General features: G+C 47.4%; 9 protein-coding genes and 1 pseudogene across 11 annotated transcripts; 5 read left to right on the forward strand and 5 right to left on the reverse strand.

Annotated features, from left to right (window-relative positions):
* Nucleotides 1-2228: 2228 nt before the first annotated feature.
* On the reverse strand, nt 2229-3077 carry LOC6588389 (chromatin target of PRMT1 protein). Of its 2 annotated transcripts, none has more exons than XM_026987461.1 (2): nt 2669-3077; nt 2229-2559 (listed from the first exon to the last, which is right to left on the reverse strand). In XM_026987461.1, the coding sequence occupies exons 1-2, from the start codon at nt 2686-2688 to the stop codon at nt 2268-2270; spliced, it is 312 nt and encodes a 103-aa protein (XP_026843262.1). In that variant the 5' UTR covers nt 2689-3077; the 3' UTR covers nt 2229-2267. The 2 variants fall into 2 exon arrangements, with proteins under 2 accessions (XP_026843262.1, XP_002013403.2); XM_002013367.2 differs by having other exon boundaries at nt 2612-3074.
* A 30-nt stretch (nt 3078-3107) lies between these two features.
* On the forward strand, nt 3108-4037 carry LOC6604232 (protein SGT1 homolog). Its single transcript, XM_002029117.2, has one exon. The coding sequence runs from the start codon at nt 3318-3320 to the stop codon at nt 3861-3863; it is 546 nt and encodes a 181-aa protein (XP_002029153.1). The 5' UTR covers nt 3108-3317; the 3' UTR covers nt 3864-4037.
* Nucleotides 4038-5129: 1092 nt separating this feature from the next.
* On the forward strand, nt 5130-5931 carry LOC6588346 (annotated as a pseudogene).
* A 175-nt stretch (nt 5932-6106) lies between these two features.
* On the forward strand, nt 6107-7425 carry LOC6588263 (GDP-fucose transporter 1). The gene is made up of 3 exons (XM_002013369.2): nt 6107-6246; nt 6299-7022; nt 7082-7425. Exons 1-3 carry the CDS (start codon nt 6170-6172, stop codon nt 7292-7294), a joined length of 1014 nt encoding a protein of 337 aa, XP_002013405.2. The 5' UTR covers nt 6107-6169; the 3' UTR covers nt 7295-7425.
* LOC6588262 (39S ribosomal protein L1, mitochondrial) lies at nt 7342-8647 on the reverse strand. The gene is made up of 3 exons (XM_002013370.2): nt 8408-8647; nt 8041-8350; nt 7342-7985 (listed from the first exon to the last, which is right to left on the reverse strand). The coding sequence occupies exons 1-3, from the start codon at nt 8596-8598 to the stop codon at nt 7422-7424; spliced, it is 1065 nt and encodes a 354-aa protein (XP_002013406.1). The 5' UTR covers nt 8599-8647; the 3' UTR covers nt 7342-7421.
* Nucleotides 8648-9008: 361 nt separating this feature from the next.
* LOC6588215 lies at nt 9009-16100 on the forward strand. 2 transcript variants are annotated; one of them, XM_026993962.1, is made up of 14 exons: nt 9009-9131; nt 10089-10780; nt 10846-11103; nt 11165-11328; nt 11386-11808; nt 11867-11917; nt 11987-12043; nt 12106-12465; nt 12535-12682; nt 12747-12979; nt 13035-13356; nt 13432-13693; nt 13752-13872; nt 13933-16100. In XM_026993962.1, exons 2-14 carry the CDS (start codon nt 10164-10166, stop codon nt 15858-15860), a joined length of 4944 nt encoding a protein of 1647 aa, XP_026849763.1. In that variant the 5' UTR covers nt 9009-9131; nt 10089-10163; the 3' UTR covers nt 15861-16100. The 2 variants fall into 2 exon arrangements, with proteins under 2 accessions (XP_026849763.1, XP_026849758.1); XM_026993957.1 differs by having other exon boundaries at nt 11867-12043.
* Nucleotides 16096-17405, reverse strand: LOC6588242. The gene has a single exon (XM_026993967.1). The coding sequence runs from the start codon at nt 17388-17390 to the stop codon at nt 16233-16235; it is 1158 nt and encodes a 385-aa protein (XP_026849768.1). The 5' UTR covers nt 17391-17405; the 3' UTR covers nt 16096-16232.
* A 243-nt stretch (nt 17406-17648) lies between these two features.
* On the reverse strand, nt 17649-18467 carry LOC6588276. Its single transcript, XM_002013373.2, has 2 exons — nt 18382-18467; nt 17649-18328 (listed from the first exon to the last, which is right to left on the reverse strand). The coding sequence occupies exons 1-2, from the start codon at nt 18427-18429 to the stop codon at nt 17678-17680; spliced, it is 699 nt and encodes a 232-aa protein (XP_002013409.2). The 5' UTR covers nt 18430-18467; the 3' UTR covers nt 17649-17677.
* Nucleotides 18468-19192: 725 nt separating this feature from the next.
* On the forward strand, nt 19193-20093 carry LOC6588284. Its single transcript, XM_002013374.2, has 2 exons — nt 19193-19241; nt 19303-20093. The coding sequence occupies exons 1-2, from the start codon at nt 19200-19202 to the stop codon at nt 19993-19995; spliced, it is 735 nt and encodes a 244-aa protein (XP_002013410.2). The 5' UTR covers nt 19193-19199; the 3' UTR covers nt 19996-20093.
* A 1039-nt stretch (nt 20094-21132) lies between these two features.
* On the reverse strand, nt 21133-21800 carry LOC6588298 (protein C19orf12 homolog). The gene is made up of 2 exons (XM_002013376.2): nt 21483-21800; nt 21133-21418 (listed from the first exon to the last, which is right to left on the reverse strand). The coding sequence occupies exons 1-2, from the start codon at nt 21682-21684 to the stop codon at nt 21198-21200; spliced, it is 423 nt and encodes a 140-aa protein (XP_002013412.1). The 5' UTR covers nt 21685-21800; the 3' UTR covers nt 21133-21197.
* Between the last annotated feature and the right edge of the window lie 474 nt (nt 21801-22274).

Raw genomic sequence — 22274 nt, forward strand, 5'->3', positions numbered from 1 at the left:
GCAGAAGAGCGTCGTTCCGTGGAGCTGCATCGTCTATCGCAGTTCACCGACATCCGGGCCGTGTGGACACCGGATGCAAAAGTGCTGCGCACAGTCGCCCAAATTGTTTCCATATCTGCATAGCCAGCGGGGTGACACGCAGTACTCTCGACGTGTACTCGTTCCCCAAGCATCTGATGCTACTCGAGGACAAGGAGAACTACGGCGTGTATCCGGCCAAATAATTTTAAGTGGCGGGAGTAGTAACATGAACATGTATATCCGCCTTCTGGCGCTGTGACGAAAGGACTGCCCGGCAGATCAGTTCGGCGAGTGCTTCGACATGGTTCTGGTGTCACCAACTGTGACAATGGCCAAGATGAGGTCGACTTAAACTAACAATATCCTAATCCACCCTCCTACAGCTTTGCATATGATGATTTGGAGAAAAGGAGTAGATAATCTGGTGTTCATTGGAGAAATAATGAATCAAGATCAGTATCTGAAAATTTTGAAAAAAAATTGTAAGCAGTCGGCAAGGAAAATGGCCATTGGCAACTGGTTCAAGTTGCATCAGGACAACGACCCGAAGCATAAGGCCTATAATGTAAGGTCTTGGCTGCTATATAACTGCCCAAAATTAGTGGAATCGAAACCCGAGTCGCTTGATCTAAGCCCTATTGAAAATTTGTGGAGCTAGCTGTACCGCCGTATACGCAAAACGCCAATATCGGCCAAATCCGCGTTAAGGAACCGGCTTCAGAAAGAGTTGGCCAAAATCGGCCATGAATATACCCAAAAAATCATAAAAAATATGACAAACGCCTAAGCGACACATTAACAAATAATGGGTATCATAATAAAATATAAAATTACGTTTCTTTTTCGAGATTAAGAAGGGTTTTTTTAGTTATATAAGAAAATAGCGAACATTAAAGTAACGCAAGTTTTGATCTTTTTTTTGTTTAATTATATTTTCTCTATTCATTTAAAATAAAATCATTATTATATATGTATACCTCTCTCAAAAGATAAAAATTCAAGCTTTATTCCCTGATAAAATCTTTTTTATTTTTTTGTAGTTTTATGCATTTTATTCGCGTTTGAAGTTGAAAACGAGGGGGAACGTTGTGAGTTGCTGCGGACACCGCAACTCTAAGGTTATACCCGATACTAAGTCAGTATGGCTCTCCTCCGGCAGACGCCGCTAATATTTAACGACACGACAAAGAGTGCGTGCGAGAGAGACAGAAAATCAGTCTGAGCGTGACGTCGGGCGCTGCGTAGCCACTGCAAATTGATTTATTCCTTTTGGCTAAAAAAATGGTCTGATCTGATCCAGATTCAGCAATCTAATAGATATGGTCATTATCTATGATTCTGCGTTTTTAGTTTTTGCAAATCTGCAATATTGTGGATGCAACAGATTTTCGTCCTTTGTGGGGGCGGATGGGGGTGGGGCGAAATTCTGAGATATACGTTTTATAGTGACATCTTAAAGGAGTGTGTGCACCAAATTTGGTTACTCTAGCCTTAATAGTCTCTGAGATTTGTGGTTGCCTCAGATTTTCGTCCTTTGCGGGGGCGGAAGGGGGTGTGGCGAAATTTGGACAGGAAACGGTCAAGGTCCGATATCACAGGAGTGTGGATACCAAATTTGGTTGCTCTGGCTTTTATAGGTTCTGAGATCCTTGAACTCATATTTTGCAATTGGCAAAACCGACCATGAAACCTCTGTGTTAGAGTGAGACAGAGCGAGAAAGAGTGAAATTGTTTTCGTGATTCTGGCTGTAATAATTATACGATCTGGTTCAGATTTTGCACTCTAGAAGATATAGTCATCTTCTACGATTCTGCGTTTTTAGTTTTCTCGTATCGTCGAAATTGTGGATGCCACAGATTTTCGCCCTTTGTGGGGGCGGAAGTGGGCGGGGCAAAGTTTTGAAATATTTTTGGAGCAGTGACATATCACAGAAGTCTGGATCCAAAACATCGTTGCTCTAGCTCTTATAGTCTTTGAGCATTAGGCGCTGAAGGGGACGGACAGACGGACAGACGGACAGACGGACGGACGGACAGACAGACAGGGCTCAATCGACTCGGCTATTGATGCTGATCAAGAATATATATACTTTATAGGGTCGGAAACGATTCCTTCTGGACGTTACACACATCCACTTTTACCACAAATCTAATATACCCCAATACTCATTTTGAGTATCGGGTATAAAAAAAAAAAATGCCGAATATTAAAGTTACTCATTATGTATGTTTATTATGATTTTTATTTATATGTTATGAATAGGGCAGATTGCACAAGTACAATCGGTGGGGCATCTGCTTCTGCTTCTGGGGCAGCTTCTGCGGCAACTCCTGGGCAGCTCCTGGGGCAGCGACTTGTGGAGCTTGGCGCCCCATGGCACGGACGATGGACGCAATGGGCCCGCGTCCACGGGCTCCACGTCCATTGGCGCCTCCAGCACCAAATGCTCCACGTCCATTGGCGCCAACACCAAAGGCTCCACGAGCGACGCCACCACGTCCACGTCCAGAGAAATAATTATTAACCGTATGTGGCATCTGGAATAATATAAAAATTAATATCGGCACATATCGCATCTCTATCGCCTACAAAATCGGAGAAAAGATTCAACAAAATCAACATCTAAGAACTGTAGAGGTTCACTACATTCTCGGACACGCTAACATCCCTCAGTTGACGCAGCAGCCAAAGAAGCCCACAGACGAGGAAAATACACAGTGGTTAAATGGAACCTTAAAGACGCTTTGTGTGAAATACACAGAATTTTAAAAGCAGAATGGGAGAGAGAATACGCCGAGTTTGCTAGTATCAAGCACCGAGGTTACTGCTCGCTTTTCCCCTCAACATTATCCAAACCGTGGTTACTAAATTCTTAAAGTGACGCTAAGAGAATCAACAGACTGCTTGGTGGTAACACATGGTAACATGCATGTAGTTATACATGCGATAGTATCGAAAACGCCTCGCATGTAATTTTCAATTGTACCAAATAAAACACAAGGCAAAACTTTCCATCTCTAAGTTATTATTAAGATATTTACAAATTCTTTGAAAAAGAAAACAGCAGCGCGTAACAAACACTAATTGACTTCATCGACGAAATTGATGTAAAGTCTATTCTTTGACTTGGCAATTTGCACCTTCAAAAGGCGGGCGGCCAAATAATCCCACGCTACTACACGGGTAGCATGGTAACTTAAACCCTCAAAACAAAAAAAAATAAATAATAAGTAGGCTTCGGCCGTAAACAAGACAGAATTTCTGGATAAATTGAACTCACAGTAACTTCGACAACATGTCTGTACGTTACGACTGGTACCAGTCCGAGAGCAAAGTGGTAATCACTGTTCTGCTGAAGAACGCCACAGAGAAGAACTACGCTGTCAAGATTGAGTCAAAGAAACTACACATGACCGCCGATGGATACGAGCTGGAGATCCAGCTACTGCATCCCGTTGTCGTGGACCGTTGCTCCCACAAGGTGTATCAGTCCAAGGTCGAAATAACTCTGGCCAAGGAAACGGGCGTGCGCTGGGAGACCCTAGAGGAGAAGGCTGCTCCCGCTGCAGTTGCATTGCCTAAACTCCATACCAAAAATTGGGACCAGCTGGTCAACGAGGAGGAGAAGAAAGATGAAAAGGAGGCCAAGGACGAAGCGGCTCTAAATAATCTTTTCAAGCGGATTTACAGCACTTCCTCACCCGAGGTGCAGAAGGCCATGAACAAATCTTTTTCAGAGTCCGGCGGCACCGTGCTTAGCACTAACTGGAACGAAGTGGGCAAGGATAAGGTGTCTGTGCAGCCGCCCCAAGGAACCGAATTCCGCCAATGGGAGAAATAGGCCTGATCTGCGGCTAGCTAAACACACAAAATACAGACATTTATTTACATGAGATTTCAGAGACACATATATTTTTACCCAAACAGCATGCATGCGATGGGCAAACCACATTAACAATATGATTATGAACTAACAACAATTGTTTTAAATAAAATTGATAGAAGCATTGCAATTCATGGCGAGCTTTTTCTATACATTACATAATTAGTGGGGAAAATTGTTACCTGTCCAAATACATATACATATGTAACATGAGCATCCCCTTGTACTACCCCACCACAATCCGTAACCTCGTCACCAAACTTTTCCCAAAAATAACAATTATATGGATACCTAGCCACATTGGCATAAAAGGGAACGAAATTGCTGACACCGCAGCCAAAACTACCTCCAAACAACCCCTCATATGTATATACCCCCAATCATAATTCTAACGACATCTCACTATTCCTTAAGAAAATCCTCTTATCGAAACAAACAGACCTCCTCACTAAGACTTCCCCCTGGTACCAACAAGTTATCAATCTATCTTCCACTCATCCTCCCCCCAAAAACCTAAACAACCTTAACAGAAGACACCAAGTCATCCTAAATAGTTGAGACTAGGGCACACAAGATTCACCAATGCCCACTACATGGATAAAACATCCTCCAACGCATGCCCACTGTGCCACAACCCAACCATAGACATAAGACACATACTATACACATGCCCCACCCTCTCTCTTCAAAGATCCTCAATATTCCATAACACCGACCCCATGCAATACATCTCCAACCCTAACAACAAAAACGCAAATATAATCCTCAACTATCTAGACCAATCTAAAATCATTCACTACATATAACCTCATAAACTATCATCCCTATATATATACATATACACAATTAGTATATTAGATAATAATTCCTTCACAACATATAATAACGTATAGAACCAACCCTGTACATATGTATATAAGTAAATACATTCTCAAACGTATAATAATACTATAGTGAGCTTAAGGCCTCAGCAGCTATAGCCCCATACCTTGTTAATACTAAGTTTTAACTATTTATTAGCTTTATATAATAATAATAATAATAATAACATGAGCATCTCTAGAACCTACCCTCGCATTTATTGCTGCGAAAACAGCTGATGGACCGGGTTCGATAGGAAGATACGTGGAAAACTATTTAAGTATTGCACAAAGTAGGGTAAAACGCGCACAAAATGTATCAAAACCTGGAAGAGCACATCCGGCTGGTTAACAAATACCTCAAGATAATCTTCGTAATCGCCCTGTATCGCCATCAAAAAAAAAAATAAATAAAAAGTAGGCTTCGGCCTTAAACAAGACAGAATTTCTGGATAAATTGAGCTCACAGTAACTTCGACAACATGTCTGTACGTTACGACTGGTACCAGTCCGAGAGCAAAGTGGTAATCACTGTTCTGCTGAAGAACGCCACAGAGAAGAACTACGCTGTCAAGATTGAGTCAAAGAAACTACACATGACCGCCGATGGATACGAGCTGGAGATCCAGCTACTGCATCCCGTTGTCGTGGACCGTTGCTCCCACAAGGTGTATCAGTCCAAGGTCGAAATAACTCTGGCCAAGGAAACGGGCGTGCGCTGGGAGACCCTAGAGGAGAAGGCTGCTCCCGCTGCAGTTGCATTGCCTAAACTCCATACCAAAAATTGGGACCAGCTGGTCAACGAGGAGGAGAAGAAAGATGAAAAGGAGGCCAAGGACGAAGCGGCTCTAAATAATCTTTTCAAGCGGATTTACAGTACTTCCTCACCCGAGGTGCAGAAGGCCATGAACAAATCTTTTTCAGAGTCCGGCGGCACCGTGCTTAGCACTAACTGGAACGAAGTGGGCAAGGATAAGGTGTCTGTGCAACCGCCCAAAGGAACCGAATTCCGCCAATGGGAGAAATAGGCCTGATCTGCGGCTAGCTAAACACACAAAATACAGACATTTATTTACATGAGATTTCAGAGACACATATATTTTTACCCAAACAGCATGCATTCGTTGGGCAAACCACATTAACAATATGATTGTGAACTTACAACAATTGGTTTAAATAAAATTGATAGAAGCATTGCAATTCATGGCGAGCTTGTTCTATACATTACATATTTAGTGGGGAAAATTATTACCTGTCCAAATACATATACATATGTAACATGAGCATCTCTAGAACCTACCCTCGCATTTATTGCTGTGAAAACAGCTGATAGACCGGGTTCGATAGGAAGATACGTGGAAAACTATTTAAGTATTGCACAAAGTAGGGGAAAACGCGCACAAAATGTATCAAAACCTGGAAGAGCACAACCGGCTGGTTAACAAATACCTCAAGATAGTCTTCGTGGTCGCCCTGTATTGGTAAGCAGCAAGAGGAAAATACGTAGACTATTGTTAAGAGCCCGTCCCACAGGTGCACCTCCATCTTGACCGTGTTTGTGAATAAACATTTACTGAGTAGCGACACAGTAAACCTAGGAGCCCCGCTGTTCATGTCATGGTTTCAGTGTGTGGTGTCCACGTGGATATGCTTTGTGATGAGCCGCCTCAGCCGCAAATACCCAAGCGTTTTCACCTTCCCCGAAGGCAATCCCCTGGACATTGACACCTTCCGCAAAATTCTGCCGCTGTCCGTGCTGTACACGCTGATGATCGGAGCCAACAACTTATCGCTCTCCTATGTCACGGTAGCCTTCTACTATATCGGACGTTCCCTGACAACCGTGTTCAGTGTGGTGTTAACGTATGTTATCCTGCGCCAACGCACTAGCTTCAAGTGCTTGATGTGCTGTGCCGTCATAGTGATTGGCTTTTGGCTGGGCGTGGATCAGGAAAGCCTCACAACGGTGTTCTCCTGGCGGGGCACCATTTTTGGAGTTCTCAGCTCCCTGGCCCTGGCCATGTTCTCCATCCAAACCAAAAAGTCGCTGACTCACGTTAATCAGGAGGTGTGGCTCCTCAGTTACTATAACAATCTGTACTCCACCCTGCTCTTTCTGCCCCTGATCATCATCAACGGCGAGCTGGAGACCATCATAACCTATCAGCATTTGTGGGCTGCGTGGTTTTGGGCTGCCATGGTACTAAGTGGTGTTTGTGGCTTCGCTATCGGGTTTGTGACTGCTTTGGAAATACAGGTGAGGAGCTAAGAGGAGACCAAATCTTTCTTGTAAATGCTTATCTGGCCTGATTTTAGGTTACCTCACCGCTAACGCACAATATCTCGGGAACAGCCAAGGCCTGTGCTCAGACGTTAATTGCCACCCAGTATTATCACGACGTTCGGTCGGCACTCTGGTGGACCTCGAATATAGTGGTGCTTGTAGCCAGCGCAGCCTACACCCGAGTGAAGCAGCTGGAGATGGTCCGGCACCACCAGCAGCGAACTGCACCCACCCAGAAGGCCTAGCAATAGCCCAATGGCCCCACACCAAAGTTATTTAGACTGGAGAAGACTTTCTATAGCAGATGTAAGTTTAAAGTATGCACAAACGAAATCATCAACAATACAAATACATAGTCATGTATGTTTATAATTAATTGGCCGCTACTGCCTCTTGGGGTTCCGCCGGATCCTCCTGCTTTTTAACCTCTTCCCGTTTCACCTTCGCTGAGCTCTTGTCCCACATCTCGGGGACATACACAAAAGGATCGATCTTGAGCTGCTCACTGCTGGGCGGGCTCTTGAGCAAAACTCGAGTTATGAACTTTCCCTCGCGCTTTGGGCGCATAGTGTTGATATCCTGCAGCAGATGTTTGAGGTTTTCCTCAAGCTTTTGTGCATCCATGTCCAGGGGTCCCACACTGGCGGAGATTAGTCCAAAGTTCTGCTGGTATTCATCCTTTGTTGCACTGTAGCTAATGCCACTGGAAAACTTAATAATCATCTCTGCCAGATTTGCGCCTAACGTTTCGCTCTTTGGGTTTGGAAATTTGCGCTTCATCAGACCTCGCAGTGCAACTAGCTCGGGCAGAATGTTGGGATGCGCAATAATGAACTGGTAGTCGGATAGCAGCAGCTCGCCGCCTGTTATATCTTTGATCAGTTCCACGCCACCGACAAGCGAAGCACCGGCCTGTCTTGCCTCTAAGATTTCGTCCTAAAAACGGATTATTCAATAAGTAATCCAATCAAAGTTAAAATATATTCCTCACGTTTCCCTTGGTGAAAACAATGATCTTGCGCTCCTCGCCATGCTCAAACTTGTGCGGAATCATAGCCATGCGCTGGAAGTTGTCCACAAACCGAGTCGCCTTCTCGCCTTGCATGTTCAGCTCAATCTCCACATTCAGGGGGGCGTTGGGCACATTGTACATGCTCGGATGATGTGTCTCCCGGTGGCACTGTATGGCCTCGGCCACGCTGTACACCGGCCAGCGGTAATAGCGTCCCACGTAAACATCGTCTTTGGACACTTGCTTCCAGGAGTCGTCCACATGTTTGTCCGCACGTTTCACGTTGACTCTGAGAAGAGGATGGATGAATTAATCTCCGAGTGGAATGGCTATTGTCCCAACTCACTTCTTGTCGCGTTGATTGTGTGGAATAAATCCCACCTTCTTGACTTCCACTTTAACCTTCTTCTTGCGGGCCTTCTCCCTGGTGCCTTTCCGAGCCGCTTCGCTGATGGCCGTCAGGTGCAGGCGCCGTATGGCATCGCCCGTGGGCTGGCGCAAGGCCAGGGCTCGCATTGACGACAAAATCGACTGCATTTCTCTCAGAATTATCCAATTTAAAACAGTTTACCAGAGAATTTTTGCTTTTGCATAACCTCGCCGCCTCCGATATTAGTTTACGTGTATCGATATACATGTCAGCTGGCGATAGTTTGATGGTTTGAAGCGATACTTGCGCCGAAAATTCAAAAAGAGTGTTACTGCACGATTGTGGAAAATGGTCGTTATAAAACGAAAGCAACGAGTGTTAACTTCAAATATTGAATCAAATATCAAAAGCAATACGTGAAAGAATGTTGGAAAACAACTGCAGCATGCTAAGAGAGAAGTGTATTGTATTGAACTTTTGCAAAGAGAACGACTGTGGTTTCTCTCTAAAAATAAATCTCACATTTTCCGACTTTTCCGAAGCGTACAAAAAGCATTCCTCAGAATAGCTTTGACCGACGAGCGGCACGGCACGGATTCAAAATTTGCTCGCAGGGGAAATACGTGAAAAAAACACCTAAAGCCGACAAAAGAAATTTCTGCGGTGGAGGCGGGCGATTGTGTGCATAAGAAAAGTGCAAGTAATAATTTGTTATTGTTTTTCTTTCAAACAAATACTAGATATAGCATCATTGTACAACTTCGTGCAAGTGGGGCGATCTCCCTTGTCTCGGCCAAGAAGGAAAACGAAAAATGTGTATTCAATGTGTGGCAACATTTTCGATTTAAATTCTGAAAGAGTGGCGAAACGCCTAGTGAAAGTAATTGGATGGGGGCCTTCGTGAAAGAAGAAGTATATACAAACAGACAGAGGCGGACACAGATACACATGATCTACGCCACCCCATCCCCCGACCAGTCGGGTGCGTGCACTTTCGCATAAATTGGAAATATGAATTTTGTGTAACCTAAAATTGAAAGAAAGGAAGTGTGCGTACTTCACAGTGTGGTGTGGGGAGTGCCAGGGGATGGGATGGACGGTGCTCGGACGCGAACGCGATCGCCATGGGGGAGGCAAACAAAAGAGTGTCAGCGTTTTAAAAATAGTTTGCGGCAGCGTTTCTATTTAACGTGATTTTATTTGTTCATCTGCGGCGGCAAGCGGCAGCCTGTCGATCGATTTTGGATCCCATCCCGCTTTGGGGCAGCAAAGCAAAGCACTTATGTACGTACATATAGCCGAAGCACGGCCGGAGTGCATTCGAGATTGGTTTTCCGTTCCGTTTAAGTGACCACACGCGTGAATATTTTTAGAAAAATATTCAAAACTTTTGCACATGTGAAGAAACGTGCTGAATTGGATTTTTCGTTTCGAAATTATTGTTTACATTTTCGTGGATTTTATTCGTAACACTTTAAGACATTTTCACATCCACATAAACCACCCAAACGATCTCTCTGTGTGTGTGTATGTGTGTCTAATGTGTGTGTGTGTGTTTGTGCTGGGCGGCAGACGTTCTACATTTGTCTTCCTCTTTTATAAACAATCTCCCGATTTTGATAATTCTCGGTTTTTCTCGTCTTGTGTGCGTTTTTAGTGGCGTATCTGGCAGAGTAAACAAACAGATCTCAGATCCGATCCGATTGATCATTTCCCAAATACGCACCTCAGAATGGATCTGGACCAGGGACCACCAGCAACATCGCAGCAGCAACCAATGTATCCCCTGCAACCACCGCCCAAGCCACGTCGATCCCGCCAGAAAACCAATGTCCTACACTACGAGTCCTTGCCCACGGCACCGCCAGCCATGTGCGGTCGCGCCGAGGAGAACATCTTCCAGTTTCCCGCCGTTGCCTCTCGTGCCCGTAACCTCTCCGCCTCACCCAACTTTGAGCGGCGTGAGGCCAAGGATCTGCCAGTGTGCGAGCATGGAAAGCACACGTGCTTCTTCTGTCAGCCGTATCGTGCCGATCGAGGCACCATTGAGCCGCTAAAGACTCGCTTAAACTCAGCCATTGAGGCCATGGACGAACTGACACGCACGTATGCGCTGCTGGAGGGATTCCTGGAGCAGAAACTGGCCACCATCATCGACAACGAGGCGGGGGAGAAGGAGGCGGAGCAAGCAACGACAAGTGAAGCAGCAGTACCCAAAGCAGTCCCAAGGCATCCCCAAAAGACCAGCACCACAGACACGGAGTACGAGCTGGAACACTCCCTCACCTACCTGGAGTCACTGATGGGCACTGAGATAGTGCCACCATTCAAGCAGGGAAAATTCAAGCGGTAGGTGTTGCACATTGGATTCCAGAAGATAAATTTTAATTTATTAATTTTAATTTAATCCACAGCATACGCGAGCGCAGCAAATCCATGATGGATGAGGAAATCAATATGTTCATGAAAGGCGAGCGTCCAATGAAGACGAACTCCTCGCGTCCGTACCTCCTACGACGCCAGAGCACCTACAGCGACAACAAGTCCAAGGTATCAAAATGGACAAAAGTGAAGGCGGCATTCAAATGGGAAAGAGCCAATGTTCCACCCTCTGGTTCGGGAGGAGCCCCAGAGTCGAATGTCCTTGTGCCGCTGAACCACGAAGTGGAGAGGTATGGTCATGTGTGGATCTTCAAAGACTCGATTCTAGGTTCTGTTCACACAATATTGCAGGTACCTCAAGGTTCCGATTAGCCAGGCAGGTGGCAGCAGCTCTGCTGACAGCGTTATAAGCTCCTCGTCAGGACACTTTATGAGCGATACGGGAGGGACTCCCGGAACCATCAGCTCGGCCAGTTCCATGGATGACCTCGAGGCTGGTCTACGTCAAAACATTCGTAATTCCCTTGAAGATGATCTTTGAAAGACAGCTTTTAAAAAAAATCCCATTTCAGGCCGCGACTCCTCCAAGAGCGACACACGCTGTGACTCGCGGGCCTCAAACTTTGAGGTGGAGCTCCGAAAATCGGCCACCGATGAGCGCCTGGATAGTATTAAGGCTGCCGCCGCACTGCCCACCAAATCCTCATCCAGCAAGTCGTTGCGTCGCTCAAAAGCATTCTCTGACTTTGAGGTGTTGCCCGAGGATCATGTGGCAGAGATCAAGTCCACCACAAGCCGACGCCAGAAATTGCCCCCGAGTCCGCTGAACCTCAATCAGGTCTGCAGCGATCTGCCCCAGCTCCATTCGCCACTCAAAAGTCCCAAGGATATGGTGAGCAGTCAGACCATGCCTCGGATGCGGCGTGTTCACTCGCCAGGCAACTCGTCGGTGCCCAGTAGTCCCTCCAGACACTCGGATTTCTTTGGTGAATTCGGTGAGTGTCCAATCAAGGACTTCTAATACCTAGAACTAATTCTCCTCGTTTCTTGCAGAGAGCGAGGATCTGTCCAGCGGTGACTTCTCAGAGCCGACAACGCCAAATCGTAAGAATTTCCCAGGTACTGAAGACGGCGAGATATTTCAACATTATCAACTTCTCGTACTCAAACTAGATTTGGATTTTAAGCGAAAGCAATGCGAGTTTGAGCGCTCCAGCGCCAGTAATCGCAGTAGGATCCCGAGCTCTCCATCCCAATGCAAACAGGAGACTCATACTCTTCCCCCATTTCAGGTGTCAAACTGTGCAGTGGAGCCACTGGCGGAGGCAGTGGCAAGCGCAGCAGCGACGAGCATTCACCCACACAGCTATTGCATAGTGATCTCATGTCCACCGAGCAGCTGGAGCAGAACCTCACACCGCAGTTCAAGAAGAAGCTGCACAAATGGCGAGCAAAGCAGCAGAGCTGTGCCGGCCCCTATGCCACCAACGAACCACCGGCAGCCAGCCCCACGGCCAGGAGCCAGAGTGGCGAGGTGAAACCCAAAATCGACTGGAATCTGTGGAGCATGGGGCAGATGAAGCTGGAGGGACAGGGTCTGAGTGCTCTGCCGGATCAAAAGGATTTGCCTGAAAAGTTTCAGAAAAAGTTGGGTGAGTCTCAACTTGGATGTAGCCCTCTCCAGATCCACCAATTTAATACCATTTACACGTTTTCTTCAGAGCAATGGAACCGCTTGAAGTGCACTCCTGGGGGTGGCATAAATTCCGATAACGATTCCCTCAAGCGCAGCTCTAAGCACAGTCAGTCTACTCGCCGTGGATCAGATGACGATCGCTGGTACAAGCACAAGCCGCACGACAAGGAGAAGTTCGTTGAAATCTTTGAGATCGTTTCCTTGCATTCAAATTGATCTTAAACGTTTACCACGCAGATTGTCGCGCCTTAAGGCCATCGTGGCACCCGATCACACCTCCAAGAAGATCGAGGTGAAAACCTCGGACGGCGAGGTGATGAAATTTGAAGGCATCTCGAGAAAGTTCACGCGGAAGCTATACGAATGGGAGAAGGCCAGAGGCATTGGACCGGAGGCATCTACTTTTGCCCTGCTCCATCCCGGCTACTGTCCCATAGATGTACGGCGCATCAACAAGGAGTGCAACAAAGGTTGGTGCATATACTCTTCGGATGAATTTAAATCTTATATTTAACCCTCCATTAGCTACTGCTGAGCACTCGCCCACTCTTAGCCGATCCCTTTCGCTGGACAGTGTGTCGCCAAATTGTATCCAAGGGCCGGCCATCTCGCAGCAGGCCTCCTCGCTGTCGCTGAATGACGTCAACGATCATCTGCAGGAGATCGAGGACAGCACCGATGCCCTCACGGATCACGAGTGTAAGAGGTACGACGAACCCGAGGCAGTGATGGTGGAAGTGGAAGAGCACATACATGACACCGCCTCGCCGCTGGTCACCGCCCACACGCTGGTGGAACAGCAGACCCCGATCTACAAATACGAGGAAGTACAGTGCAATGACTACGTGTAGGTGGCATATATCACCCTCCATGTACTCCCATCTTTAAAATTATTTTCTTTTCATTTGCTATACCCCAACAGCAACTCTCGCCGCGTGCAGAGCTTCGAATCGCACACGAATCTCGCCCCACTGCTCGGTGCAGTAAAACGTGCCGATGAACTGTTTGGCCATCTAAAGAATGCGTCGCCCGACCTGCTGGAGCAGAGCTCGATGCGGGAGTGTCAGGCCGTTTTACTCAGCATTCGCAGCATTTATCCGTACTACTCCAATAACCTGATGAAGGCGACTGTACTGAACGCCATATCCGATGTTCAGAGCGAGCTGGGGCGCCTGGCTGAGCTGGTAAGTGAATCAGAACTTCCTATCCAGAGCACACATTCAGTGTGTTTCTACATTCCAGAGCCAAAAGTCACCACTGGATGAGGCTTGCTGTCAGGAGACAATGGAGGAGCGGACACAGGAATACCAGGAGGAGTTGCAAGGGCTGCTCGAATCCCTGCAGTGCCTGAAACTAAGCATACGTAGGCAGAATTTGTATTCCTTTAGAATCATCCATTCATTCGAATCTCCCTGCATTCCAGAGGGCGGCACAAATCGTTATCCGCGCGACATTGTGCCGGATATCAACATTACGAGCGAAGATGGACAGCAGCTGGAGAGCAGCTCCGCGTATGCCACCTGCGACAATTCCAGCCGAGATCAATTGGCGCTCACGGATCACAGTGCGGCCTCGCCTATGGAGCACGAGACTGAGACAAGCACTACAACGGGCACCCTTTGTCGCTCCAACATGGGAATGGCCAATGCCAATGTCAACGCCAACGCCAACGCCAACGTCAGTGTCACTGCAAATGCGGCCAAGAAGAAGGTGGTACGCCTGCGCAAGATGGGATCCCGGCAGAACAGCAAGACGGAGAGCGACAGCAGCGATGCGGATACGCATAGCGTGCTGGAGACCCCACGTCGGTTGCGCCGCAAGAACTTTCGGGTGAAACAGCGCTCCTTGGACGATGATTTCCGGCTGGGTTCCTTCACGACAACGGCCCCGAATGAGTTAGATACCGCCAATGCCACAGATGATGTAATCTACGGCTCGCTCAAGGTGAAGCCCGGTGAACTTATCGAACAGAGTCAGTGCATTGCCCCCGCATCCGCTCCGGCTCCTACTGCAGCACCTGCTGCTGCTGCAACTCCACCCATGAAGCTGGGCGGATTTGTACCACCTCCGCTGCCAGAGCCTCATGCCCGAACATACAATGCCAATGTCTTTGTGAAGACCAAGCGAAAGATCTTCACCACGATTATGGAGCCCAGTGCATCCGAGGGCATAGCACTCATCGAAAAGGAGCTAGACAGCCCCACGCATAGCGTCGAGGAGAAGCCCGAGAAGTTAGTGAGATCCAAGAATCAGCCACGCCCACTCAGTCTGTACAAATCCATCAGCCTGGAGAGACTGGCGCCACATCGGCCCAAAGTAGAGCTGCGCAAGTGCCAGAGCAGCGAAGGCCTGCGTCAGGGGTCACTCCTGGTCCGTCCCCCGCTGGCTAGTGACAGCATCCAGAGGCTGTCCCAGCCGGCGGCCAAGCGGATGCCAATGGAGCTGCCCAATCCTCCCGTGCCGCCGCGAAGGGCGCACCTTTACAAGAAGAACTCGCTGCACAAGTCACACAGCGCAACCGTCAGCAACAACATTGAGCACAAGATCGCCAAGACCAGCTCCGGTTCGACCTTCTCCAAGGTTCACCCTCCACTGACTCTGCCCAACCGCGAGGATAACACACTGCCGCGCATTCAGCGCAAGCTGGAGGGCAAGACCACCCCTTCGTTGACCCCCACCAAGTCCAAGCACTTTGAGTTCCCCCCACCACAGATACTTCCGCCCGATCGGCCGGTCACTCCCCTCTCGGAGCGAGCTATCCGCCTACAGTTGGCAAAGGCGCAGTTCCTGCAGAGCGCTCCGGTAACGCCACGGCAGGAGCCACCCACACCCACGGCTGGAAGCGATGCGGTTCCGCTTCACAAGAGCATCAGTGCTGGCAGCATCCGAGGAGGAGCTGAAGAAGCTGCCAGAAGTTTGGAGCCACAACAGCAACAGTACCAACAGGAAGTATCCACCGATCAGGAGAGTGCCGGTACCTCCAGTGCCTACGATAGCCTGCCGCGTTCCGTCAGTCGGAGTGCAAAGATCTCCAGCAAACTTGGCTTCGCCACACTCACCTCTAAGTTGCGGCGCGGAGGCAAGAAATCCAAGGAGTCATCTGCCTCCCCCACCACTGGCAGTGCCCTCTCGGCCCTCTGTCGCCAAACGTTGATGGCCGACGTGATTGCTATACCCCAGGCCTACGGAATTGAGAAACCACCACCCAGTCCAACCGCCAGGAATGTGCACAAGTCACAGAGTACTCCCCAGGCGGCTGGACCTCCGTTCGATATGCATGTCAATCTCGATGGATTGAACAAGTCTCTGAGTGAGCAATATGTACGGCAGCTCAAGGAGAGCGATGTCTAGTCACAAGTCAGAAGTCCAGAATCTAGTCATAGATTAAATACTATTTTGCGTATCAAGAACGTATCAGTTAATGTGCTGTTGATACCACAAATCTAGTCATAGAGTCAACTGTAATAACGTGGTATGTGGCATCAAAGCATTGAGTAATTGATCCTCAATGAAAAACGTTGAAATCCAATGAAATCCGTGGCTTCCTTGCCAGTCCATTGGAACCAAGAAATAAACACACACTTTCTGACATTTGCTCGAAGTATATTTTAATCATATCGATCGGTGTCGCGCTTTATCAATCTCAAGTTTATTCCGGTTAACCATAATTGGCTTATCGATCGCGACAGCGAGGGGCATCGCCGATATCCGCACGCACCTCCACTACCTGTGATCCACATAGTCATCCACATTGTCCAAATCCTCGTCTTCATCATCCTCATCCACATTATTCTCATGGGGTATTTCTGGAGGCTCTGCGCCCGTGTTCCAATAACGATCCTCTTCCGGTAGGGTAAACTCGTAGCTCGGCTTGTCCGTATCCACGTAAACGATACAAGCGGTCAGGTTCTGTGCCGTCTCTATCATTTGTGGAATGCTGTTGACAAACTCCACGCCACACTGGGCCGACTTGAGGGCGGCTCCTGGTAGCTCGTTGTTCAGCTTGCCATAGCCCTCGATGCCAACGGCGATGATGTCATGGACACGACGGATCGCACTCAGGGCATTAATGGTGCCCGAGAGTATCCTTCCCATGGTTGTCTGCTTGGCGGCAATCTTCTTGTAAATGTTCACCAAGCCACGGATACTCTGCCGGATTTCCTTTACGGAGGCCACCGTCTCGTGCTGGATGCGCAGCACCAGCCCCGTGGTGTAGGTGTAGCAGTCGACGCCATCGCTGACGGCCTGCAGAGCCTGCTGGAACTGGGGCACATGCGAGTAGCTGCAGTATGCGGCCATCTCTGCAAAACCCCAGTACTTGGACATAAATCCCAGGCCTCCAATCGCAGCCGTGACAATCTTTGGCTTGTTAATAGTCAGCAGATTGGTCTCCAGATCAATGGCGCGCATCACCAGATCATCTATCCCCTCCTGAGCCTCGTCGATCACGTCTTGTAAGATGTCCCGCAGATCTTTAAACTCCGCTTGCTGTTCTTTGGTCAAGTCCGGACCGGGTTTTCCAATCAGTTCTTCCACCGTGGGCAGCGAGGTGTCGTAGACAATCTTTGGCTTTTCATCCACATAGATCGCGAACTGACTGCGGAACTCCTCGAACACCTGGAGGTAGCTGGCATCCATTTGCGGCTCGGTCCCCGCCTCGCTCTGAGCACTTCCATCTCCTTGCTGTAGCTTCAGGCTGTACAGATAGTCGTGCTGGGATTGGAGCTCGCGATAGAGGGGGCGCAGAGTCTCGACCTCAGGGCTGGACAGCTGCAAGTCCTTCTGCTGCTGCATTAGCAGGTTGTCCAGCTCCTGGTGGCCACTCGCGTAGGCACTCAGGAGCACACAGCTCAGCAAGAGCAGAGATACTTTAGGCAACATTTTTCCCGGCCAAGCGGTGAAATCTAACTGTGGAGCAGTTGGTCGGTCAGATCTGCTATCGGCACAACTATAGCTCGTAAAATACCATCAGAGATACCCCATTGGATTTTCATAAGTGCTGATTGGAGACTACTAATCGCTCCTTATCTCATTCATAACGCTATATATAACCCCTCCATGGGGCAAAGTAAACAATTTGTAAAGAGCTTTTCGTGAATGGTTTACCATGAGAGAGTGCGAAAGTTCTGAGGGTTCTTAAGATTTAGTGCAGCATAGTTTATTCTTCCTCACTCCATAACACAGGATTCGATACCGGCATAGACCACATCGAACTGCATCTTCAGCTGGTGATAGGCAGTGCAACTGGGTGTGTCCAGTTCCTCTAGCGACAACTGCAGCAGAATGTCCCAGCAAAGCTCCAGACTGGAGGCCATGCGTTGATTGATGCCTCCAATGCCGGCCACGGTGCAGAGCAGCACGCCGGCATGGTTAAAGGAGGATTGCTTCAGCTGCCAGATCTGACAAATCTTCGATAGATCCGAAATCTTCTGTGCGGCCACATTCAGAAAGTTGGCCTCCCGCACAACCTCCTGCTCGAAGTGTTCCATTACGCTATCCAGAGATTGCCGGCAGATGCTATACTTGTCAATCAGTTCCCTATTGAAGTGGGCTACTTCGCGCTCGTGTTGCTTGAAGCAGGAGCCCCACTCCACAGTGTATTGGTGGTCAAAGAAGTCCTCTAGCCGCGCACTCACTTGCTGCTGTTTAGTGTCTAGGGTGTCCTTTGCCTGCTGCACTTGCTCGGCGTGTGCGTAGATCGCGTGATGCGTGTCATTCCATAGTTGATCGGCCCTAAAGCTTTCCTCGGCTATCAGTAGCTTCGTAGACTCGTAGAGCGGCCCCTGCTTGTCCCAAATCCTTCTGCTCTTACTCTCCACCTGTAATAGTTATTTGTTGATAATCGTTTTATGCTTAACATTGTAAGTATTACCCAAAGAAAGCTCAGAAGCAGCAGTGTACTCCTTACAAACCTCATCATGCAACTGATATACGATTTGAGCTAAAAGATACGTTGTTTCATTAGGTTCCTAGCACTTCAGTAGAAGGTCTCTCCACTATGTAAGAGCGTATGTTTTTTAGTTTGGCTCCAGGTATTCCATTGATGTTCGAGCTTGATTCGCGTGGAAACCCCCTGTTAAAAGCAATCACATGCGGAACAATGTATTTGCGAAGAAAAACCACCTTCGATTTCCCTTCGAAAATGGAGTGCAAGTGTAAACAAGTATTCACTAGTCAAAAAAACCAGATGACGTTATCTTTCATTAAGCTAATGTTCAGTTGTCAATCCTTATCGCGGCAGATTCCAATGTCAATGTATGGGAAAACATCATGATGAGTCAGACTATGCGAGGCTTTTCGAGAAAAGATTCATTCCATTCCTTGAAGAAAATGATTAATAAATACAAAACGAAATGTGTGGAAATGTGGAAAATGTTGCTGAAATTGCTTTAAAAATAAGAGACAGTTGAACATGGCCTTATCGACTTGATTTTACCCTTTCGAGTCTATACAACATTTATGAATTCTGTGAATAATTTTCCAAATATTTATAAAATTAGGCACCACAACAAATCCAAAGTGTCGTATAATTATGTTTGGCACCTTATGTGGATGGTGTCTTTCATTAGACAAATGACATATGAATGTCTATTCAGTAATGGCTTGCCTTATCGCTAGAGATTCCAATGTGAACGACTATATATACCAAGAAAATCAAAGACCCAGGAACAATAGACCGAAAACATCATTATGAATACCATTGGAATAATTTGTCTTCTCCTAAGTTTGTCTGTGAGTAATAGCCGCACTGATGATATATAATCGTTTTCTCAACACTAAATCACTCTTTTAGTCGATCCAAGCAGAGACAGTGGTCCAAAATGAGACCCACACAGAGACCGAGACCACGAACTATGGACCCATTACCATGGTGGTGAACAATCTGGCCGAGATTGCCATCAATGTGAGCGATGAGACGACCGGCCAGCTGCAGTCCAAAATGGAGCGCACAGTGCAGGATATAACGGGCAATCTGGAGGTATTGACCACCGATGCCATGGCCCAGCTGAGCGATGCCATATACGAGACCAACCAGCTGCTGGTGGGAAACCCCACCTGCAATCCGGCCTGGAATCTGGACGAGCTCACGGCCAACATTACGGATCAGTTGGGGGCCTGCACTTTCGGATTGGGCAGCCTGGTAGACAGCTTCCGGCAGGAAGGCCAGCAGTCGCTCACCAATGTGCAAGGATTCGTCCAGCAGATCGCCCAGTTACCGTCCCTCTGCCAGCTGCTGGGGCAATCGACGGAGCTGGCTCCACTCAATCCGCTGGGATTTGCCGGCGGCAACAACTGCTTCATCAACGGCATGGTCGAGATCAACAAGGGAATGGCACAGACTCTGCACAACGCATCCCTACTCCTGGTCCGCACGCGACAGCTATCGGAGGAGCAAGTGGCGCAGGCGCAACAGTGCAGCGACTCAGTCGTCCAACAGATCCGTCAGTTGCTCAGCGACGAGCGGGCCAACTGTGAAGCGCTTTGAGCAATGTATATGAGTTTGGGTATAAGGAGAAGGAAATATAGAAGGGCAAATTTATGCACCCACAGGAGGGCGAGGACTCGCCATATCCTGCTCACATATGTATTGCTTATGCATGACATTTATTTGACAACTTTTTGATTGATTTTACAGCTGCTGCTGTATGCTGCATGTGATACGTATTGTATCTGCATATGCCGAATGCTTTGTATGCATTTTTCATACGAGTATTTTGGGTAATTTTGCGGCTAGTCGCAGGTTAAGTTCACTTTTCAAACTCGCATGCATACTAATTGGCCATGCCATTGTTCGATCGACCAATTGCCCAATGGACTTGCCAACGACACGTGGCAGCCACACGATGATGATACCCAACGGAAGACCAAACAACTCGAGCAACAGCTGGCCATAGAAAGAGATACTATACTATATATACGAATGTATGTAGGGATGAAGAGAAGAGAGGTTGTCGTATCGCTTGTCTGCCAGTTCCCCTAGCCATGTCCCTCCTTTTCCGCAGTGAGCCAAATTATTTTGACCTGCCCCTCGCACACTGAGCCGAATTTCACATCTAGTTAGAGCCAAGCACGTTCTTGCACGTTGGCCCAGCGTCCACCGAATTGTTTACAGTGTAGACGGGGCAACGAAAAATGTCTACGACTCTTTTTATTTCGGCTCTTTGGCGCAATTTCCCTAAGAGTCTGAATTTTATCTTATTTTTACTGCTTGTAACAGTTGTTGCTGGTGATGATGATGATCGCTGCTGTTGCTGTTATTGCTGTTGTTGCACAAATTCTGTGATACTCCAACATCTGTTGATGTTACTAGATCTCTGACTGAGTCTTGGTGACGCTAGGCGCGCGACTCTTGCCTTTTGGAGCCCGAAGACACAGACTCGAATAAGATAGCAGAAAAATACAAGTGTAAGCATAAATGAGCGATAATTGTAGTTTTTGATCTCAGAACTATTGAGCGCAAATTATATTTAGATAAGATAAAAGTATTTGATTCACTGTCAGCAAAAATCGTATTAAGATGCAAGGAGCTACGGTGTCCACGACCAAAGAACACTGCAAATAGAATAATTGTTTTAAACAAACTTCCGCTTCAGATGATACATAAACTGGATTCAACTGCTGGTCAGGTTTACAAAAAGATAAAGGCTTTTATTTGTTTGCACCGCATGGCTACGGGTGCAGAGATAATCAGTTAACGATGCTCAATCCCAGTTGCTCGCTGGCGAACGATTTGAGCACGTTCATTGCAATATCTTGTACACGTCTATTACTCATGATTAGGGCGCCAATACTCAGGACATCCTCGTAGCCTACATTGGCAACAGCATTGATCACATGCTGCTCCAGTTCTATGCGCTGGCTTTCCGTCAAATCGTCCATGATAATTTCGCGTAAAGACTTGAACTTTCCTTGAAAAAGATAAGACACACCATTAGGAGATAGCAAAAGTGCACTTAAAGAAGAGTTACTCACCTTCGGTCAATCCGTAGGCTGCGAGACTACCAATAGCCCCACCAACAGCTAGGCCACGGGACCCCATCAAGAGTCCGCCAATCAATGCACCAGCTGCACAGAGGGCCGCTCCCTTTGCGGTCTCTTTGAATGTCACTTGAATGTTGCGACGATCAGCCAAAATAGCCAGAGCCTTTATTATCTCCCCCGTATCGATGGGCATTGTTTGTTCTTTGCTGTTCAATAATTTTCTGGAAACTAAATCGAACCTCAATCCGCTGGAAATTGTTGTGAAGCTACGGCCAAAGATGAGCGGTTCTTGATAGAACTGCGAAATCGATAGCTACACTGTCGAAATGCTTTTATGTTACTCAAAATGTAGAATTTTTTTTAGTTGTATCAATGTATTTTATAATATTTCTACAGTCAAAAACAGCATTGCTTACTTGAAACGACTATTATTTCCTCTTTTGGAACAATGTATTAATACGAATATAATAACTTTTACCTTGAGAGAAATATTGGCACATGCTAGTGGAAGTGGAATGATTCTTTAAAAATCGACGCTGTCTTAAGACTTCTTATAACGTGTCTAGATCGCGTTTAAAAATCGCTGCCCGATTTTCTTTAATTTTGATTGATGCGGCTTTAATTGCGTCGTGGGTTCGTTCAGTTCCCAAAAACTGCTACCGACGAGGAACTTTCGGGTAACTGTAACTAGACTAGACGCGGCGGCGGTGCCTTATGTCGGCCGTTCTTAGGCCGCCGGATATCTAGCAGTTGGGATGGTCTACTGCTTGAGGCACGGCTCTC

This window comes from Drosophila persimilis, unplaced genomic scaffold, assembly GCF_003286085.1.
Source record: "Drosophila persimilis strain 14011-0111.01,24,50 unplaced genomic scaffold, DperRS2 tig00000000-arrow-pilon, whole genome shotgun sequence".
Classification (NCBI taxonomy): domain Eukaryota; kingdom Metazoa; phylum Arthropoda; class Insecta; order Diptera; family Drosophilidae; genus Drosophila; species Drosophila persimilis.

Bases quoted from the DNA above. Each gene is read 5' to 3' on its own strand.
- LOC6588215 (XM_026993957.1), top strand. From the start codon at position 10,164: ATGGATCTGGACCAGGGACCACCAGCAACATCGCAGCAGCAACCAATG. The intron at 11,104-11,164 runs GTATGGTCATGT...ACAATATTGCAG, and splicing joins CTGAACCACGAAGTGGAGAG to GTACCTCAAGGTTCCGATTA. The intron at 13,873-13,932 runs GTAGGCAGAATT...CCTGCATTCCAG, and splicing joins GTGCCTGAAACTAAGCATAC to AGGGCGGCACAAATCGTTAT.
- LOC6588276 (XM_002013373.2), bottom strand. From the start codon at position 18,429: ATGATGAGGTTTGTAAGGAGTACACTGCTGCTTCTGAGCTTTCTTTGG. The intron at 18,329-18,381 runs GTAATACTTACA...TAACTATTACAG, and splicing joins TGCTTCTGAGCTTTCTTTGG to GTGGAGAGTAAGAGCAGAAG.
- LOC6588242 (XM_026993967.1), bottom strand. From the start codon at position 17,390: ATGTTGCCTAAAGTATCTCTGCTCTTGCTGAGCTGTGTGCTCCTGAGT.
- LOC6588262 (XM_002013370.2), bottom strand. From the start codon at position 8,598: ATGCAGTCGATTTTGTCGTCAATGCGAGCCCTGGCCTTGCGCCAGCCC. The intron at 8,351-8,407 runs GTGAGTTGGGAC...TCCTCTTCTCAG, and splicing joins CACAATCAACGCGACAAGAA to AGTCAACGTGAAACGTGCGG. The intron at 7,986-8,040 runs GTGAGGAATATA...ATCCGTTTTTAG, and splicing joins TTGTTTTCACCAAGGGAAAC to GACGAAATCTTAGAGGCAAG.
- LOC6588298 (XM_002013376.2), bottom strand. From the start codon at position 21,684: ATGCCCATCGATACGGGGGAGATAATAAAGGCTCTGGCTATTTTGGCT. The intron at 21,419-21,482 runs GTGAGTAACTCT...ATCTTTTTCAAG, and splicing joins AGCCTACGGATTGACCGAAG to GAAAGTTCAAGTCTTTACGC.
- LOC6604232 (XM_002029117.2), top strand. From the start codon at position 3,318: ATGTCTGTACGTTACGACTGGTACCAGTCCGAGAGCAAAGTGGTAATC.
- LOC6588389 (XM_002013367.2), bottom strand. From the start codon at position 2,644: ATGTTGATTTTGTTGAATCTTTTCTCCGATTTT. The intron at 2,560-2,611 runs GTAGGCGATAGA...ATATTATTCCAG, and splicing joins TGAATCTTTTCTCCGATTTT to ATGCCACATACGGTTAATAA.
- LOC6588284 (XM_002013374.2), top strand. From the start codon at position 19,200: ATGAATACCATTGGAATAATTTGTCTTCTCCTAAGTTTGTCT. The intron at 19,242-19,302 runs GTGAGTAATAGC...TCACTCTTTTAG, and splicing joins GTCTTCTCCTAAGTTTGTCT to TCGATCCAAGCAGAGACAGT.
- LOC6588263 (XM_002013369.2), top strand. From the start codon at position 6,170: ATGTATCAAAACCTGGAAGAGCACAACCGGCTGGTTAACAAATACCTC. The intron at 6,247-6,298 runs GTAAGCAGCAAG...CCCGTCCCACAG, and splicing joins TTCGTGGTCGCCCTGTATTG to GTGCACCTCCATCTTGACCG. The intron at 7,023-7,081 runs GTGAGGAGCTAA...GCCTGATTTTAG, and splicing joins TGACTGCTTTGGAAATACAG to GTTACCTCACCGCTAACGCA.